This window comes from Gopherus evgoodei, chromosome 9 (genome assembly GCF_007399415.2).
Source record: "Gopherus evgoodei ecotype Sinaloan lineage chromosome 9, rGopEvg1_v1.p, whole genome shotgun sequence".
In the NCBI taxonomy this organism is placed as follows: domain Eukaryota; kingdom Metazoa; phylum Chordata; order Testudines; family Testudinidae; genus Gopherus; species Gopherus evgoodei.
In genome coordinates, this window is record NC_044330.1 from 34,447,855 (window position 1) to 34,466,594 (window position 18,740).

Genomic DNA, 18,740 nt, shown 5'->3' on the forward strand with positions numbered 1-18,740 from the left:
AAGTCGTGCAGAACGCAATGCCATCCACAGCCTCAGAAACCACCCAGACATTATCATCAAAGAGGCTGATAAAGGAGGTGCTGTTGTCATCATGAACAGGTCTGACTACCAAAAGGAGGCTGCCAGACAACTCTCCAACACCAAATTCTACAGGCCACTGCCCTCAGATCCCACTGAGGAATACACTAAGAAACTGCAACATCTACTCAGGACACTCCCTACACTAACACCGGAACAAATCAACATACCCTTAGAGCCCTGACCAGGGTTATTCTATCTACTACCCAAGATCCACAAACCCGGAAATCCTGGATGCCCCAACATCTTGGGCATTGGCACTCTCACTGAAGGACTGTCTGGATATATGGACTCTCTACTCAGACCCTATGCCACCAGCACTCTCAGCTATCTCCGTGACACCACTGATTTCCTGAGGAAACTACAAAGCATTGGTGACCTTCCAGAAAACACCATCCTAGCCACCATGGATGTAGAGGCTCTCTACACAAACATCCCACACACAGATGGAATACAAACTGTCAGGAACAGTATCCCTGATGATGCCACAGCACAACTGGCTGCTGAGCTCTGTGCCTTTATCCTCACACACAACTATTTCAAATTTGATGACAATATATATCTCCAGATCAGTGACACCGCTATGGGCACTCGCATGGCCCCACAATATGCCAATATTTTTTATGGCCGACCTGGAACAATGCTTCCTCAGCTCTCGTCCACTCACGCCCCTTCTCTACCTACGCTACATAGATGACATCTTCATCATCTGGACCCATGGGAAGGAGTCTCTGGAAAAATTCCACCACGATTTCAACAGCTTCCACCTCAACATCAACCTCAGCCTGGACCAGTCTACACAGGAGGTCCACTTCCTAGACACCACAGTGCAAATAAGTGATGGTCACATTACCACCACCCTATACTGAAAACCTACGGACCGCTATGCCTACCTTCATGCCTCCAGCTTCCATCCCGGGCACATCACACGATCCATTGTCTACAGCCAAGCACTGAGGTACAACCACATCTGCTCTAACCCCTCAGACAGAGACCAACACCTACAAAATCTCCACCAAGCATTCTCAAAACTACAATACCCGCACGAGGAAATAAGGGAACAGATCAACAGAGCCAGACGTGTACCCAGGAGCCTCCTACTGCAAGACAAACCCAAGAAAGAAACCAACAGGACTCCACTGGTCATCACAGACAGTCCCCAGCTAAAACCTCCCCAACGCATCATCAGGGATCTACAACCCATCCTGGACAATGATCCCACACTTTCACAGGCCTTGGGTGGCAGGCCAGTCCTTGCCCACAGGCAACCTGCCAACCTGAAACATATTCTCACCAGCAACTGCACACTGCACCATAGTAACTCCAGCTCAGGAACCAATCCATGCAACAAATCTCGATGCCAACTCTGCCCACATGTCTACACTAGCGACACCATCACAGGACCTAACCAGATCAGCCACACCATCACCAGTTCATTTACCTGCACCTCCACCAGTGTAATATACGCCATCATATGCCAGCAATGCCCCTCTGCTATGTACTTTGGCCAAACTAGACAGTCGCTAAGAAAAAGGATAAATGGACACAAATCAGATATTAGGAATGGCAATATACAAAAACCTGTAGGAGAACACTTCAACCTCCCTGGCCACACTATAGCAGACCTTAAGGTGGCCATCCTGCAGCAAAAAAACTTCAGGACCAGACTTCAAAGAGAAACTGCTGAGCTTCAGTTCATCTGCAAATTTGACACCGTCAGCTCAGGATTAAACAAAGACTGTGAATGGCTTGCCAATTACAAAACCAGTTTCTCCTCCCTTGGTTTTCACACCTCAACTGCTAGAACAGGACCTCATCCTCCCTGATTGAACTACCTCATTATCTCTAGCTTGCCTGCATATATATATACCTGCCCCTGGAAATTTCCACTTCATGCATCTGACGAAGTGGGATTTCACCTATGAAAGCTCATGCTCCAAAATGTCTGTTAGTCTATAAGGTGCCACAGGATTATTTGCTGCTTTTACACTATTTCTCTGTTTACCAAAGTTTAGCCCATCTCCTGTCCAGGAATAAATGATTGGGTTAGCAGGTGATACTGTTAATGCCTTAAGTTTCAATAGCATTTTAGTATTCCAGTAAAATCATTACAAGACCTTTTAAATTGAATCCCTGGGCAATACTTTTAGCTACTTCCATCTCACCATGTTGAGGTCTTGATAATGTCATGTGATTGCTTTTTGCTGCTGCTGTATTGCTGATCTCTTTTTCTTTTTAGCTGTCTTCTGTTGCAGCTTGCTTGTAGAGTTAGATGGGATGAGCTGTGTTGGATATTGTAAAGTCGAGAAGAGATGTAGAGTGAGTGCTGCTGGAGAATCACTTCCAAGTTTTTATACCCCCTCCTCCAATTTCATGAAATCATAGGAAAACCTCTTTCAGGCTTGATTAGATTAGAAATTGATGCTGTCATCTTTCCATTTCTCAGTGTCTTTGTGGGATGGCTTTCATTACACTTTCAGCTCCTGAATAGACATGCTGCTTAATTAATATGCAACATGTTTCTAATTGCCTTTGTTCTTTTATGAGACAAGGTGGGTGAGGTAATATTTTTTATTGGACCACCTTCTGTTGGTGAAAGAGACAAGCTTTCAAAGCTTATACAGAGTTTTTCAGGTCTTTTGTGGCAGGGAAGTCTCAGATAATCTTAGAGTTCTAACTCTTTCTTCATTTAGTCCATTTTCTAAGATATTTCTTCCATTTCATCAGGATTCAACAGGATTTGAAATTCTGATTTCAAAAAGTATAAACACTTGTTTTCAGTTCTTAAAATAGTATTTACAAATTAAATAATTATTAGAGAAAGTCTTCAGCCTGGAATAGTTGTTTAAGAAGTTGTCCTTTCTTAACTTTTTAAAAGGGTTATTCTTGTTCTTCTGAGTTTGGGGACAAGTTTCTCAAAGTTGCCAAATAATTCCCTAGTTAATATAAATATTCTATTTGTATTAGTCATCGGTATTCTTGTATTAGTAATCATCAAGGTCATTAGATCCTATCTTAGTACACCAAGCATTTTACCATTTCCATAGCAATGGCATTAGAAAATTACATGAAATCTGCATTTAACTATTGTATTTGAGATGGTAAGCCCATTTCACAAAGGCTTACCATCTCAACATTTCAGAAAAACAGAGGTGTCTTAAAAATATTTCTCAACTATATATGTTTTTCTTAGTTTCAAGAATAAAGATTTTAGAGTGATTTTAAAAGAATCTGTTTTACCACCTGGTTTACAGTTCTGATAATACATCCCTGTGCATGATTGATTTTGAAGTCAGGGCCTACCTTTCTAAGGTCTATTGTTTGAGATTAAATCGTCTTTTCCAACTGATATTTTAGTCTAGAGAAGTATTCTGGGCTGTAATAAGACACTGTTTGTCTTTTGACCCAGTGTTCCTTAGTTACGACCTATCATAGCATTAACAACTTGCATCCAAACTTCTTATTAAATATTTATACAAAACAGAAATTTCAATAAACAGTGTGTGATGTTGCACTCCATATGTTTTATAGAAATATGCTAATGAGTGTAAATATAATGTAATTGGAATATGCTTTATGGAAAAGATCCCATTGGGAGCTGGGGGTCTCGGTGCTGGAGATAAGTGACTTGCTGAGCAGTTTTTGGTTAAAGTCTGTAGCTTTAGGGGCGTGGACCAGATCTGGGTCTGTGTTGCAGCAAACTAGCATGTCTGGCTCAACAAGGCAGGGTTCTGGAGTCCCAAGCCATCAGAGAAAATGGGCTCAAGAGGTAGTTGGAGCACATCGGGTGACTGTCCCCAGGGGGTCTCTGTGACCGAACCTCTCACACAGTGATACTACTTTTTAAAACAGCACATCAAAGCAAACAGTATAGTGAAACTGGAATTTAAAAAGCTGCATTTTAGGGTTTGTATGAACACATTTGGGTGTAATAAATGTGGTGGTGTATTCCTTGACACTTGAGGAGTTTGTCACATTGAAAGACAACAGAATTCCTAATCATTTCCTTAGCCTAGACATTTCATATAATTCATATAATCATTTCATATAATTAAATAAACAAAAATAAAAACTTAAGATTTTTTTTCTCCAGGCATTATATGTATGAAACTAATGATAAATATCCCCTAAAAATCAGTAAAGGCACAGGCAATTTTTTATTGATCTAACATAAGAATAAATTATAATAATTTATTAATACTATTTTTGCTTCAATATGGAGGTCTCTCACCACAAATGGAAAAGATTTTGGAGAGGAGATAAGGAGTTTGGTTCTGGCCATGTTCAGTTTGAAATGACAAGATATCCAAGAGGTGGAATCAGAGGTACAAGCTGAAGTATGAGATTAAATGAAGGACATAGTTTCGACTACCAAATATATTGAGGCTTCTGTTTCAGAGTATCTCCTTAAACAGGCATAATGCACACAATAAATACTTCAAAATAACTGAGAAATTTGATTAGAACTAATCCTAATGGTTTAGTGATGGTTGTAGTGACCTAAAGGAGCAGATCTGTTTTGAGTTGGCTGAGATTCTTATTTATTTCCCACAACTCCTAGAAAAAGTTTACTTTTGTTACTGTCACTCTGCTGTTGCTTTTCACATAAATGGTATCGGAGTCTCAGTGCTACAAAAAATACACAGTATGAAATCCTTTACTCTAAAATCATCCTGGTATATTCTAAAAGGAATGCTGGGGAGTGAAATGTCATGTAGCTGTCAAACAACTGGAGGTTGGGATATGATGTATCTTGGATCCATGGCACATCTAGCAGGAAACAAAAGGTACAAATGAACGTAAATAAAAGAAACAATAGTTATGTTGCTTCCTTCCATACACTAAAAAGTAAAACAAGTTTTTTCTCAAAAGCAATAATTGTGCATCAGTATTAGAATTATTGTAAATAAGTGAACTGGCAGAATTTTCTGTAGAAAAACAAGTAATATGATAGCAGCACAGGGTATAAACCCCATGGAGAGTTAGTTTGACCATAACTTTATCGAAATCTTTCCATGTTTTCTAACAACTGAAAACCCCAGTTGCATTAGATTAAAGTATGCAGAGCTTCATTGCTTCAGTTTACCGTAAATGTAAAAATGTAATCCCTTAGGGCAGTTACAGAAACAACTCTTTTGTGGGTTTCCTGCTGATTGTGCTGACATGCCATGCTTCAGCCAGGACTTTCCAGCCCTCATGCAGGATACAATAATAAAAATGCTTAATATGTGTATAACGCATTATGCCTTCAAAGTGTTTTATAAAAATTAGCTAATGAATCACCTTTGTCTCACTGTAGTTCAAGAACTTTCTAGAAAACAGTGTTCATTGGGGTCATATTTGTGCCTCATGTGATTGAAGTTTCAATGCTCAAAGGACACATTAATTGACTTTGTCAGGTTGAGATCGCATATTGGGACAAACTCACGGATCAGTGAAGGTAAATTCACCAGTCCCTTACTGCAGTCCCTGATGGAACACAGTGGAGTTATCAGCTGGATGGTATGCTGAGATGGCACACAGATGCATGTTGGCTGTAGACGGAGAGATTAAAAGACTTTATGTACTGCAAATAGTCCAAAATAAATTATATAGAAACAGAATGCAGAGGCAGATTGCTTTCTACTGCCCTTAGGGAAAATCTCTCCCAAATCTGAGAATAATATTTCAGTGTAGATGGCTTCGAAATTGTTAAGATTTTCCGCAATTCTGCAGAAGGGGCTAGGGCAGAGTTGGTCAGCAACCCATTATCCAGGTTCTGATGGGAATGGTTGCTTCCAGAAATGATGCTTCCAGAAAGGATAAGCCTGACCAGGGGCCTGATAAAGATCCACAAGTAGATCAACAATGGCAGAGTCTCCCACTAAGATCGGGTCTTCCCTGGGACTAAGAAGGCCTTCAGCATTGAGGGAGTTTGTCTGGAGTGGTTCATGACCAAGAGCGCTAACTTCAGGGGAAACTGTCATAAAGCAGGGCAGATGCCCCAAACTGGTTGTATGTACTGTTACTAGATTTCACCAACCTAATAACAAATATGAACTCCCAAAGTCCTACAGTAGTCTTACAATGGAGTCGCAGACAGTGCCCTTGGACACTCTAGTCTATTTTACCACCTAGGACAACGTGACAAATGGTAATTTACACCAAAGATCACCCAATATTCAGGTTACTTCCAATTCCAAGAGACCAGTCACTTATCCCAGATCAATTTGTACCTTAGATCTCACACCAAAGAGAATGCTTGTAGCCAATCCTGTAATAAACTAACTATAGTTTTATTAACTAGGAAACAGACATAAGAATTATTTACAGGTTAAGGCAAGCCTATCTACACAAAGGAATTTCAATCTCTGATTTAAAAGGTAACAGTTGTAATAATCTGTCAGTTAGAAGTGTCTTTCAGGGCTAACCCATGCCAAGCAGCATGGGAATCTCTTTCCTTAAGTCTAGGAATCTTTCCCCCTCAGACAGCATGAAAGAGATTGTTTCTCCTTTTCAGGGATTTTTATCCCCTCCATTCCAGCTTCTAGACTGATGGGATTAATTCATGCGTAGGTCTCTCCTTCCTGGAGGGAGTTAGGAATGCAATCAACAGGGTCTCTCTCCTTTGATGCTGCAAAATACCCCATTTGTCTTCAGTGGGCCCTCTTGTATGCAGGATAAGTTCTGTACCTTTTATTAATGCTTCATTTCCTGTTTGGTGAGTCACAGAATTACAGAGGTTTACAATGCAAACACTCAATATAACTTTAAACCATGGGCTATAGAGGTTATAAGTGAGATCAATACATGCAGCATCAAGTATTTTATGAAGTCTAAACAATAAACCACATTCTTATCAACTTAACATCTAATATCTATGTTGATAATGCTAACTCACAGGTAAACAAGACTGGTTTCCTGGGGCCTTGGCATGAGCTGGCACCTGGTCTGCCAGCATCACAGAGTTGTGCCATAGAAATTCAACTTACCTTCAGCTAAGGGTTGAAATACTTCAGTGAGGTGCTATGAGGAAGCTTTTACTGCTACTGATGGTGCAGTACCTACCAGAAGAGGCAATGGAATCTGGGGACTGGGCTGCTAGAATAGGAATCTGGAGGAGGCCTGGTTTCAATTCCTACCTTAATTAGTGACCTATTGTGTGACCTCAGGCAAGTTGCTTCACCTCCTGTGCTTCAGTTTCCTCATATTTAAGCTGGAGACTACAGTAGGTCCCATTTGTTGTAAGGGCTTTGAAATCTACAGATGGAAAAATGCTCAATATTATTTTTTTTCTGTGACTGTCCATCTGACCTATTTTACAAGTACTATATTCCCTTAAAACCAGAAATTGAGAGATGGTGGGGGGAGGGAGTAAACAGAACCCCCAAATCTAGATCTGGATCCAAGTTCATAGGATGAATCTATCTCAGTGGATACTGAACACCTTGAATTTGGGGAAGGAACAGATTCAGATCCAGATTTCAGATCTCTAGGTTTGGGAGTTCCAAAAGCTATGTTCCTGGTGTGACCCATTATAGAGATTTATAGTTCTGGCCAGCTTCTACTAAAAAACAAAACAAAACAAAAAACTTCCCAGTAAGTTTTTTGTGTCTTAATCAAAAATTGTTGCCAGTATACTGGTTGATTCTATTCTTTGACTGAAACTGTTTGTCATCCTGTATCATAAGTGTGGTTGGTTTCCCAAGAGATTTGGCATGGCATTTTGCTACATATCATGATGTTGAAGAAATGATTAATAAAATTGACTTCAGAGAAACAGATGTGCAGGCTGCGATGGATTCAAGAAAAACAAATATTGATAAGAGGAATACATTCATCAAGTCTTTGCTTTACCCATAGGTAAAGCACTAGCAAAAATCCTTAGATGGAATTAGAACTACCCTAGAACTGTCATTTTGTGTATTGCCACAAAACTGCAAGAAACAGTGATATTGAGATACATTTGCCCAGAAATATTTGTACAGCTGTAAGTACACTGCTAATTTTGCAGGATTTAGTTTATCAGCTGGGTGGTCTAATACTGGATGTTCTGATTTTAATAAGTTTTCAAACCAAAAGAGAACATGATGTATTTATGGTAGGGAAGTAATTTTGCAAATAAAAATAATAGTTGTAAAAAAAGTTTTATGATATATGTAGTGGAATTTTCCTGTTTTCTTAAATTTCTTCTACATTTAACAAGATAAAGGAGATCAGAAGACCTAGATTTCTTTATTTAATCTCTTCTAACACCTTTCCTCCCTTCCACGTAATACATTCTTAGCTCCTGAGTCAATGAAACTAGATTTTGTAATCTGCATGGCAGACTTCGATAGTAAAGAAGACACCTTTATTTTTTTTCTGAAACAGATCCATACAAATTTAGAAATTAAATCTTTTCTTTAATAAATATTGGTGGTCATCCTGTCCCTGCTTTGCTTGCTGCTAAACTATTCATGCTAGAAATTGCTTTTTATCTTGTTTCATAAAGAGACTGTTGGTTTCTTTGGTTTGGCCTTTGGAATGTACCAGATTACATCAAATGTCAGATACTTTTAGAAAACATCCCTAGGAGAGGTTACCATCAGACTTTCCTATGAGGATTACTATGATGAGGTATATGAATGCCACACTAGCCAGGAAAAGAGTTAGTGAACTGCTGTGGACTTAGTTGGCCCTGTCCTGCTACACCAGCAATAGGTGTTGGACTTAGAGGGAAAGGTTAAAAGGGGAGACTCCAGCTCAACTGGATGCTAACTGAGAGGGACCGATTGTCAAACCTTAGTCCCAGATTTGGACCTTAGCATCCAAAATATGGGGGTTAGCATGAAACACCTCCAAGCTTAGTTACCAGCTTGGACCTGGTACTTGCTGCCACCACCCAAAAAATTAGAGTGTTTTGGGGCACTCTGGTCCCCCTGAAACCCTTCCCTGGGGACCCCAAGACCCAAACCCTTGAGTCTCACAACAAAGGGAAATAAATCTTTTCCCTTCCCCCCTCCAGGTGCTCCTGGAGAGATACACAGACACAAGCTCTGTGAATCTAAACAGAGGGAGCCCACCCTCTGTAATTCCAATCTTGGAAACAAAAGCACTTTCCTCTTCACCCAGAGGAAATGCAAAATCAGACTAGTAAATCCAACACACATAGATCTCCCTCTGACTTCTTCCTCCCACCAATTCCCTGGTGAGTACAGACTCAATTTCCCTGAAGTTTCCCAGTAAAGAAAACTTCAACAGATTTTAAAAAGAAAGCTTTATATAAAAAGAAAGAAAAATACATACAAATGGTCTCTCTGTATTAAGGTGACAAATACAGGGTCAATTGCTTAAAAGAAATATGAATAAACAGCCTTATTCAAAAAGAATACAAATCAAAGCACTCCAGCAACTATAGACATGTAAATACAAAAGAAACAAACTCTTTGGTACTCACAACTTGGAAACAGAAGATTAGAAAGCAGAAATACTTCTCCAAAGCTCAGAGAAAGCAGGCAGACAGAAAACAAAGACTTCGACACAAACTCCCTCCACCCAGAGTTGAAAAAAATCCTGTTTTCTGATTGGTCCTCTGGTCAGGTGTTCAGATTACTTCTTTCCAGGTGAAAGAGATGTTAACCCTTAGCTATCTGTTTATGACACCGATGACCTCCTGCTCTCCATGAGAGGAGCCTAGCTCTGGTCGGAGCTGACTAGAGATTTTTGCCTACCTAAGCCTCCCTGAGGTAAGGTAGGCCTGATGTGGGGCTATTGTTTTGATTTGCTACCACAATGTGCCTATTGTTGCTGAATAAGCCTGCTGCAGGTGGTGCCCCACCTGAATATAAAATGCTTTTGTCTTTTCCCCCCAACCAGAGACCCAGCAGTGGATTGTTGCGAGCCCAGGAATTGCAAACTACATAGTTTGAACACAGCTGACACTACTGTTTTATTTACTATCTCTTTGTAAGCCTGTCATCAATGAACCTGTGTTCATTGACCTCAGAATAATGGACCATATTAATCCCTGTTTTTTTAATCCTCTGAAATAATTGAATTTATATCAGGGATGAATTTTGACCCATAAATATGTATTGTGAAAGCTAAATATTGGAAAAGTAAATCCTGTTTTATGGCATTTCTAAAATGCAGAAGTAAATCTTGTGTATGAAGTAATTGACCCAGATGGTTTTTTTTCTCAGTTTGTTTCAGATCCTTGTGCCAGCAACCCTTGTCACCATGGTAACTGCAGCAGTAACGGTGATGGCTACCTCTGTGTTTGTAATGAAGGCTATGAAGGTACAAACTGTGAACGCTCATTTCACAGCCTTCCAGTCCCTGGATGGGCAGAGTCACTGCCACCAAGACAAATCAGGCCAGTATCAGCAACCTTGGAACCTGACATTGTTTTACCCCATTCAAGAGCAACTGTGACATTACCTACTTGGCAGCCAAAAGCAGGACAAAAAGTTGTCGATCTAAAATGGGATGAAATAGAGGTGAGACCATTTTGTTTAACATTCATACATAAAAAGCTTGTGAATGTCACTTATTTTTTAGTTATCATTTGTCTATGGCATAGGCATATATGTAGAAAGATTGAAGATATGATCCCTGCCCTGAGTTGTTAATACATAAAATTAGCAAGTAAAACACTTGGAAATGGTTTTAGGCTTAACCATGGCTCTTTTGAAAATAGATGTATGCTTTTTTAGGTTTAATGTATGGGAAATCTTTGAGATATATATATGGTACAATATCTTTTAGTTCTGCCATATTATTAATAAACTAGAAATTCCAAACTTCAAATCAGTTTAAGAAAAGCAAAAGGGTAAAGCATCTACTTTTTAGCATGATTTCCTTCTATTTACACAGTAGTAGTAATCTTTTACATTTATATAGCAAAGGATCCTACATTGCTTGGAAGTTATATAGTCCCATAGTGCTACTGCAGTGAAGCCACCTTTTAAGTAGAAGATTGCATGCTTGGTGACAAACATATCACACAGCATGCTTCATAACAGTAGGAGTCTGGAATATGGGAGAGAAATCTTGAGCAAGTCTATTGAGAAGCTGGGTTTGCTTTTTTTTTTAACCAATTGTATGAAAAGTGCAGAGGTTTTTTTAATGGCTACTCAACATCTCTGTTTTTATTAAGCTCTCATTTGAAAGGCACAATATATTGCAAGAAATGCAGTTAGTTATTCGAGAAAAATAAACCCTGTATACACTCTGCTGGGATTTGAACCTGTGGTTCCAGGAAGTTTTATTTTGTACGAAGGTAGCCACTGGTTACAACACACACTATTAAAAATGTCACATTCTTCGAATCTGTCAAGGTCACATTCACATACAGTTTTTGAGTCATAGCTCAATTGTGTGCAATACCATTCATGAAGTCCCCACGGAAACTGTGTGTTTCTAGTCTTTCCAGCTCTGCTGCTGTCTCATCAAGTTCCATCTTCACTTTTTGTAACTCTACTTTGAGCACAGCAGGCTAGTCTGTGATTGAAAATGTTGTAGATTTGTTTGCCTCTTTGCAGATATGCTTTGTGATATTCTTACGTGGAAGAGAAGTGTCTATTTTATGGGTTCCTATCTGGGCCAGAAGTTGCAAGAATTCTGTTTATTATTTTGCAACAGTAAATGCTTTCTGACTCTTCTGTATCTAATAATACATTCTGAGAAATGTATTATATTTTCAGATCTGTTTCCGCACTGATAGGGAAACTGATCAAAAGAATCTCAGATCTGCCAGTGAATTCTGCAGATTATCCAGTAGACTTCTAGAATGATAGTGGGAATATATATTTAATATTTTCAGAGAATACAAATGCTCAGTACCTACAGCTAGGAAATGTATGTAATAGCTACTCTGACAATATACTGTACTGTATATCATGTGCTATAAATAGTTTTCCTGAATTGTATATGCCTTTAGCGATGAAAATTTTGCATCTGTACATAGCCAAAAAGTGCATATGCATTTTTCTTCTTAATTACATTTAATGCATGTCACAGATACAGTGATGACCTCCAGTCCCTGACTGATCAGCACGCCGAACGTTGCAGTTTGGATCTTTTCAACCTAAGTCAAAATGAACTAGTTATATTGCCTCCAAATTACCTTAATTTAAGTTTTTACTTTTTCCATAGCTAAGTGTTGAGTCCCTGTCATGACGTGTTTTGAAGCTGGTAATGTTTGGAAACCAATTCTGGTCACCCTGTTCAAGAAAAATGAATTTAAACTGAACAGGTCCAGAAAATAGCTACTAGGACGATTAGAAAAATTGAGGTCCTATCTTATGAGAGGAGACTAGAAGAGCTTGGCTTATTTAGTCTTACAAAAGAAGACTGAGAGGGGATATGATTACTCTGTATAAATACATGTGTGTGGGGGGGTAAAATACCAGGGAGGGTGAAGAGCAATTTAAGCAAAAGGACAATGTTGGCACAAGAATAAGTGGATATAAACTGGCAATGAACAAATTCAGGCTGGAAACTAAAAGAAGGTTTCTAATCAAAGGAGTGAGTTTCTGGAACAACCTCCCAATAGAAGTTGTGGGGGCAAACAACTTAATTAGTTTGAAGAGAGAGCTGGACAAATTTATGACTGGGGTTACTTGTGATGGTGGGGAGGGAGGGGCAAGGCTCAGAAGCACTGGGCTCATTCCCAGTTTATGTCTTATGTTCTAAAGCTCATGCATCAAGGTTTCAGCCAGCCACTAACAAGGGTCAGGAAGGGATTTTACTTAGCAAGGAAGGAGTTAGTCCTTTTTCCTTGGGAGAAAGTGAATTTGTTTTGGTCTGCTTTTTGGTGGATTGTTTGCTGTTTGTATTTTGCATAGCCTTTTTGGGGGCTGTGTATTGTGACTGAGCTGGAGGCCTCCCAGATACACTGGAGATGTTCTGTCTTTGGTCACTGATGGACAGATAATTGACAAGCCTTATTGAGGGGGCAGGACTGACCTAGGCAAAAGGCTTATAAACCAGTGAACAGAGGAGGATAGCAAGCAGGGGAGTTTGTGTGGGAGTTTGTAGGAGGGAGTTTGGGAGATTTTTATCCTTTCATTTTTAAGATTAGGAAGCGAAGACAATGATGACTACTGAGGTAGCACTAGAGGTGACCTGAGCAGGGCCGGCTTTACCAAGTGCGGGGCCCAATTCGAACAGTTTCAACAGGGCCCCTGCAGGGATGACTAAGAAAAAAAAACACGTACAAAATCACGTGGGGCTTCTATTCCCCGGGCGGCGCTCCTACTCTTCGGCGGTAGGTCCTTCACTCGTTTTGGGTCTTCGGTGGCACTGAAAGACGTGCTGCCAAAGACCTGGAGCGAGTGAAGGACCCACCGCCGAAGACCCGGAGCTCCGCCAGGTGAGTAAAAATTAAAAAGGAGCCTCTAGTCAGAGAAGAGATTCTTGGCCACTTGCCCCCCGGCAGCCCTGCCACTGGGCACGGGGCCCTCTTAGGCGTGGGGCCCGATTCGGGGGAATTGGTGGAATTGGCCTAAAGCCGGCCCTGGACCTGAGGAAGAGAGGAGACAAAGATGATGACTGGATGCAGAAGCTGCAGGATGTATGTTATTCTGACAGAAGCTACTTATGTATGAAATGTCACCGGAGAGAGCTCATGGAAGAGAAGATCTGAGGCCTAGAGATGTATCTGGAGATAATGGTGGAGTTCAGCTGGGGATTTAAAGACATGATGGAGGAAAGGATAGAGGAGACTGCACATACAGCTCAAGATTTGCTGACCTTGCCAAACAAGTGGACCTAGAGGGCAGACCACTAGATGAGGAGCATGACCCATGATGACAAGGCAGAAAAAGAGGCAGGCTAGTTGAGGAGAGAGAGAGTGAAGGGCTGCACTGGAGAATGACGAGGAGAAGCAGGTTGAAGATGGGGTGTCAAGGAAGGAAAGCAAGGAAACCAGTCCCAGCAGAAGAGATGATGGAGATACTTAGGGATGGAGCCGTAGTAAAGATAAGTATGATATAAAGGGGAGAGCAAGGGATCACAGAAGGAAGAACAGCTGGGAGGGATACTGGTATTTTAATTAGCTGTACAGGAAACTAGAAATATACTATGTGGTATTATGTATCACCATAAGTATCTATTCATACTAAACCAAAATCATAATACAATAGTAAACCAAATAGAAAAGAGCCTTTGTTTATCAAATATTTTCCTATCCCTAAATAAATAAGGCCCCAATTCAGCAAGGGGTAATGCATGTACAAGTTCCATTGAGTTCACTCACAATGGCCACATCTACAGCTGCAGATGGGGGTGCAGTTCCCAGCTTGCATAGACATACCTGTTCCAGCTTTGATCAAGTTAGCGCACTATAAATAGAAGTGTGGCTGTGTAACACAATGCGAAGTGGTGGCATGGGCTAGCTACCTGAGTTACAAATCTGCCTGGACCAAATTAGTATGTACTTGGTGCAGCTATCTTGTGCTGCTGGTTGCCACTGTGCTGGGTCTACCACAGCTCAAAGAGAGCTAGTGAGAGTGGCTTCACAGGCTGGGAATCATACCCCTAGCTCCAAGTGTAGACATAACTGGTGCATAAAGTTAAGCGTATACGTAGCAGATTGGTTCGTAAAACAATAAATATGATTTAGTTCCCTAACATTTTTGTCATAGTTCCATAAAAAAGAATGGCTACAATGCCACCAAAGCCCTCCAGAATTGGGAAATAAATACTAAGGTTGTTTTTGCCCTCCAGGCAAAATGCAAATGAGGTTGGATTGATTTTAGTATCAAGCACTAGGCATAACAAAGCTCAGTGGTGCAGTATTTTTTTGAAGTTCAATAAATGATAACAATTTCATAACCTTTTGTGACTTTTTTCTTAATGAAACAACAGCTGTGGTTGACTGACTTTTAAAATATTTTGATTACAGAGATTCTTTGAGATGTACTCACAAGGTGTAGAAACCAAAATTAGCTAGATATTAACTGTTAATATTCTGGACAAACCTTGTGGAATTAAGATAAACTTCATTGGATATGGGTCCATTGTATTAAAATACAATTGTGTATGTGTTATGGAGTTCTATGTAGCTTCTCTAGTGGAAGGAAGGTGCTAATGTAATTCCTCCATTATCAGCCATTTGAACCTATTCCCTTGGAGAGGTGCACATATACCAGTTCAAAACGGATTCTCCAGAGACCAACAGGCAAAGAAGGGTTTTTTGGATGAATAGCCTCATTCATTAAACTGGACCAGGGCCTTCTTCCTTCTCCATCAAACAGACAGGACCCCTGATCCACAGAGGGCCTCAATTGTGAGAGAAGGATTGAGAGGACTTGGCTTACTGGGGCCCATAAAACAGGTTACTAGTTCTGAACGGAGACTGTTATGAACTTGTGACCATAGAAGAGACTCCCTTTGTGAGGCATTGAAAGACTGTTCTTGTCAGAGCCCATGTTAGAATTGGGGTGATCTCTTGATCTCTGGTAAGCTTACTAATGCATGTAGTTTTTTTTATTGTTTTTAATGATTTCTCTGTTATGCTAGGACTAAAATAGGCTTGCACTGAAAATGCTGTGTGGTATCTAGAACTGTGGGAAGGCAGACTGCTAACCACGTCTGAAGAGAAAGCAAGTAGATGTGCCTGGGCAGCCTGACTCTGCTGGGAATACCACAGTGAAGGCAGGGAACTGTGCAGCCTGGAAATGCCCCAGTCAGAAGGGAATGAGATGTGGGTCTCCGCACAAGAAAGGCAATGCCTGGGGATCTGGACACCTTGTTGGATCACTGAGTTTTCCTGAACTGTGACAACCCCTATTTGGGTCATCTGCAAGGATTGAAATAGGACCTTTATTCTTCCATTTCTTTGTGCTGCCATGGTACATGTGATACTGGATCAAAATAGTTCTGTGTATCTCCTGCATCCTCTGATGCTCTCAGAAATCAAGGGAGACTAAAGGGAAGATGTATTCTATTAAGATTATATTTTCCTGTGACTTGTGTAATATCACCAAATCTCTTCTCTGCCACACCATGGCTCTGGGCTTTACATATAAACACTATTTCCAGAGGCAACTTGGCTCAGACATCTTTGAACAAGGTAAAGCTCTTCAGTGAGCCCCTTTTTTAAAATAACAAAACAAAATATCCTTAAGGACTCCCCAGACCAAAATAAAATTATGCTTAACCATACGTTGTCATAAGACACTCAAGGGAGTTTCAGTTAATTTTGCCACAGCTACAACTTCTAGCTGTATCAGAACCACAGCTCTCTTAAACCCTTTCAGTCCACTGGGGTGAGGAAATCCTTCCACATCAACTAGAGAGGACATTGCTGAGGGGGATTCTCTCAAGTCAGTGAAGCCCTGTTAGTCCAGACCCACCTTACTTTTAGTGCCTGGATTGGTTTCAGAACTTTCTTCTCAATGTGATCTGTTACTGCGTCCAGCAAGTATCAAAATTCTTAAACAAGGTTTCTCATAGTTTTTCAAGAACCACTCCATCTTGAAACTTTTGTCTCCTTTTAAGGCTGAATGAAAAGACAAGGCTTTGTGAGCTGTATAGTGAACAACCTTTTCTCTGGAGCAGTTCTCAACTTTTTACATTCAGCAATCTAATGTTACAGCAGAGAAGCATTTTGGGACTCCTCTCCAATCTAGTCATAAAGTATAGGGATGTGGTAGCAACCTCCATGTTGAGAACATATGCCATAGATCCATGATTCCAGTCCCATCAAAAGAGAGAGGGTTTAGTGTGCTTCATGGTGATTTAAATAGATCTGGATGATCTTGTCTGACTCTGGATTTGTCTGTCTTCATGTGCAAAACTGATTTCATGACGGAGGTCGTAGCTTTACTGATCTAAGAAATATAGCCCTCTCCCAAATGCATCCCAACTGCCATGGATGTCTATGCTTTGCAATCAGGAATGACCATTATCTGATTCAGGAAATGCCCTTCAGTCTGTCACGTGTTCCTTGGGAGTTCTGAAGTTAAAGGTCACCCTGATGGTCATCTTGAGAAGAGGGAGTATCTAGATCTACTACTGACAAGACAATATACTTGTGAAGGTGCAATATGATAGCTTGCCTCAATGACTGAGCCATCCAGTACTTGGAACAACATTGATAATACCATGAAGGAAATCCAAGATTTTATTCATGTAACCTAAAAAGAGGTGGAGAGTCTCAAAATTCTGTGTCTGTAGGTGGAATAAATCATATTCTAATTGAGATAATTTTGAAAGTATAGTTGCTAACTCCACTGAGGTTACAGTTATTTTGTGAACAGAAAAACAGAGCCATCTGTAATGGAATTTGCAGGGCAGATACTTACTTTCATTCACAAAATGCTGCAAAACTGACACGATTTCTTCATCTGATGCCACCTTTGGACATGGAGTTCTTCAATCTCCCCCGGTGCTCTTCAGTGAAAACCCTCTCTTAAAAATTTTACTCGGTACTATTAGGTTTGATATTATAATGTTTCTACTCTGTAAACTTTCACCTTTCCTTCTCCATTGTTAGAAGTTGTTTTTTTCCTGCTTGTTGCTTCCCAGCAGTTCCAGCTCTGTGAAGTAATGGAGGAGTTCCCATGTTGGTTAGAGAACAATATAATTGGGTTCCTTGCCTGTAATTCAGGGGTTCTCAAACTGGGGGTCTGGAACCCTCAGGGGGTCATGAGGGTATTACATGGGGGCTGCGAGTTGTCAGCCTCCACCCCAAACCCAAGCCTCCAGCATTTATAATGGTATTAAATATATTAAAAAGTGTTTTTAATTTATCATGGGGGTCACACTCAGAGGCTTTCTATGTGAAAGAGGTCACCAGTACAAAAGTTTGAGAACCACTGCTGTAATTCTATCTTCTTTGAATGGGAATTCCTGCTCTGTTTCACCTTGGGTAGTATTCAGCAATTTCTGTATGACGGGATGGCAAGGGTAGTAGATCCTTATCTTCTAGATCTTACAAACCTGCTTTCATTTCTTGCTTCCCCAATCCCATTTTTCCCATGCAGAAAACAGTTTAGCATGTAACTGGCTTTTTCTAGGGGTCCCCCTCCACCTCCCCCTCTCCTCCCTGCCTCCTCTAGTTCCCCCCCGATTCTTCTTAGCTTTGGCAGTATGGTCTGGGTGAGAAAGGTCATTCAATTTAACCCTGTGCCTGTAGAAGGTGTTACTAGGCAGATTGCACTGGTAGGGGAGAAAAGAGAAACCTCTTGCCTGCATAGAGACTTTTAAAAGATGGAAAACCCAGCACTTCCAAGCCTGATGGAACAGTGGATTTGCATTCACAGAAGACTAAGGAAACTAATTTTATTGAATTAAAAATTAATTAATGTGTAATCCCTTGGAAGGAGATTTGGCAGGGTTAGCATTTACAGAAGCATTCCTGGTATTGTATTCATCTTGGCTGTTGCTGTCCTGCTGCAGGGATATAGGTTTTTTTTGTGAAACTACTGTCATATCACTTTTAAAATGGTATAGCTTTGGCATATAACATTTTTCTCAAGTTAATAATTTTTACAGTATTTGCATTTACACAATGCCCTTAAAGTAAGTTTTGTCTGAAGTCTAAAACTTTCATTTCCTGGCTTTTATTACCTTGCCCTTCGAGCTGAAAGGTGTATGTCAAAGAGGCTTTTACCTCCATGAGTCAGTTCAGGTGTGTTATGTGAATTCACACTTGCAACTGCATTCTAGATAGTAATTTCCCCCACTATGGT

The 18,740-nt window shown here is 40.4% G+C and overlaps 1 protein-coding gene across 1 annotated transcript in view; it reads left to right on the forward strand.

Annotated features, from left to right (window-relative positions):
- Positions 1–18,740, forward strand: part of DNER (delta/notch like EGF repeat containing) — a 278,177-nt gene that overhangs the window by 131,220 nt on the left and 128,217 nt on the right. The window contains 1 exon segment of the mRNA XM_030576257.1: positions 10,242–10,538. Within this exon segment, the coding sequence (XP_030432117.1) occupies positions 10,242–10,538 (297 nt within the window).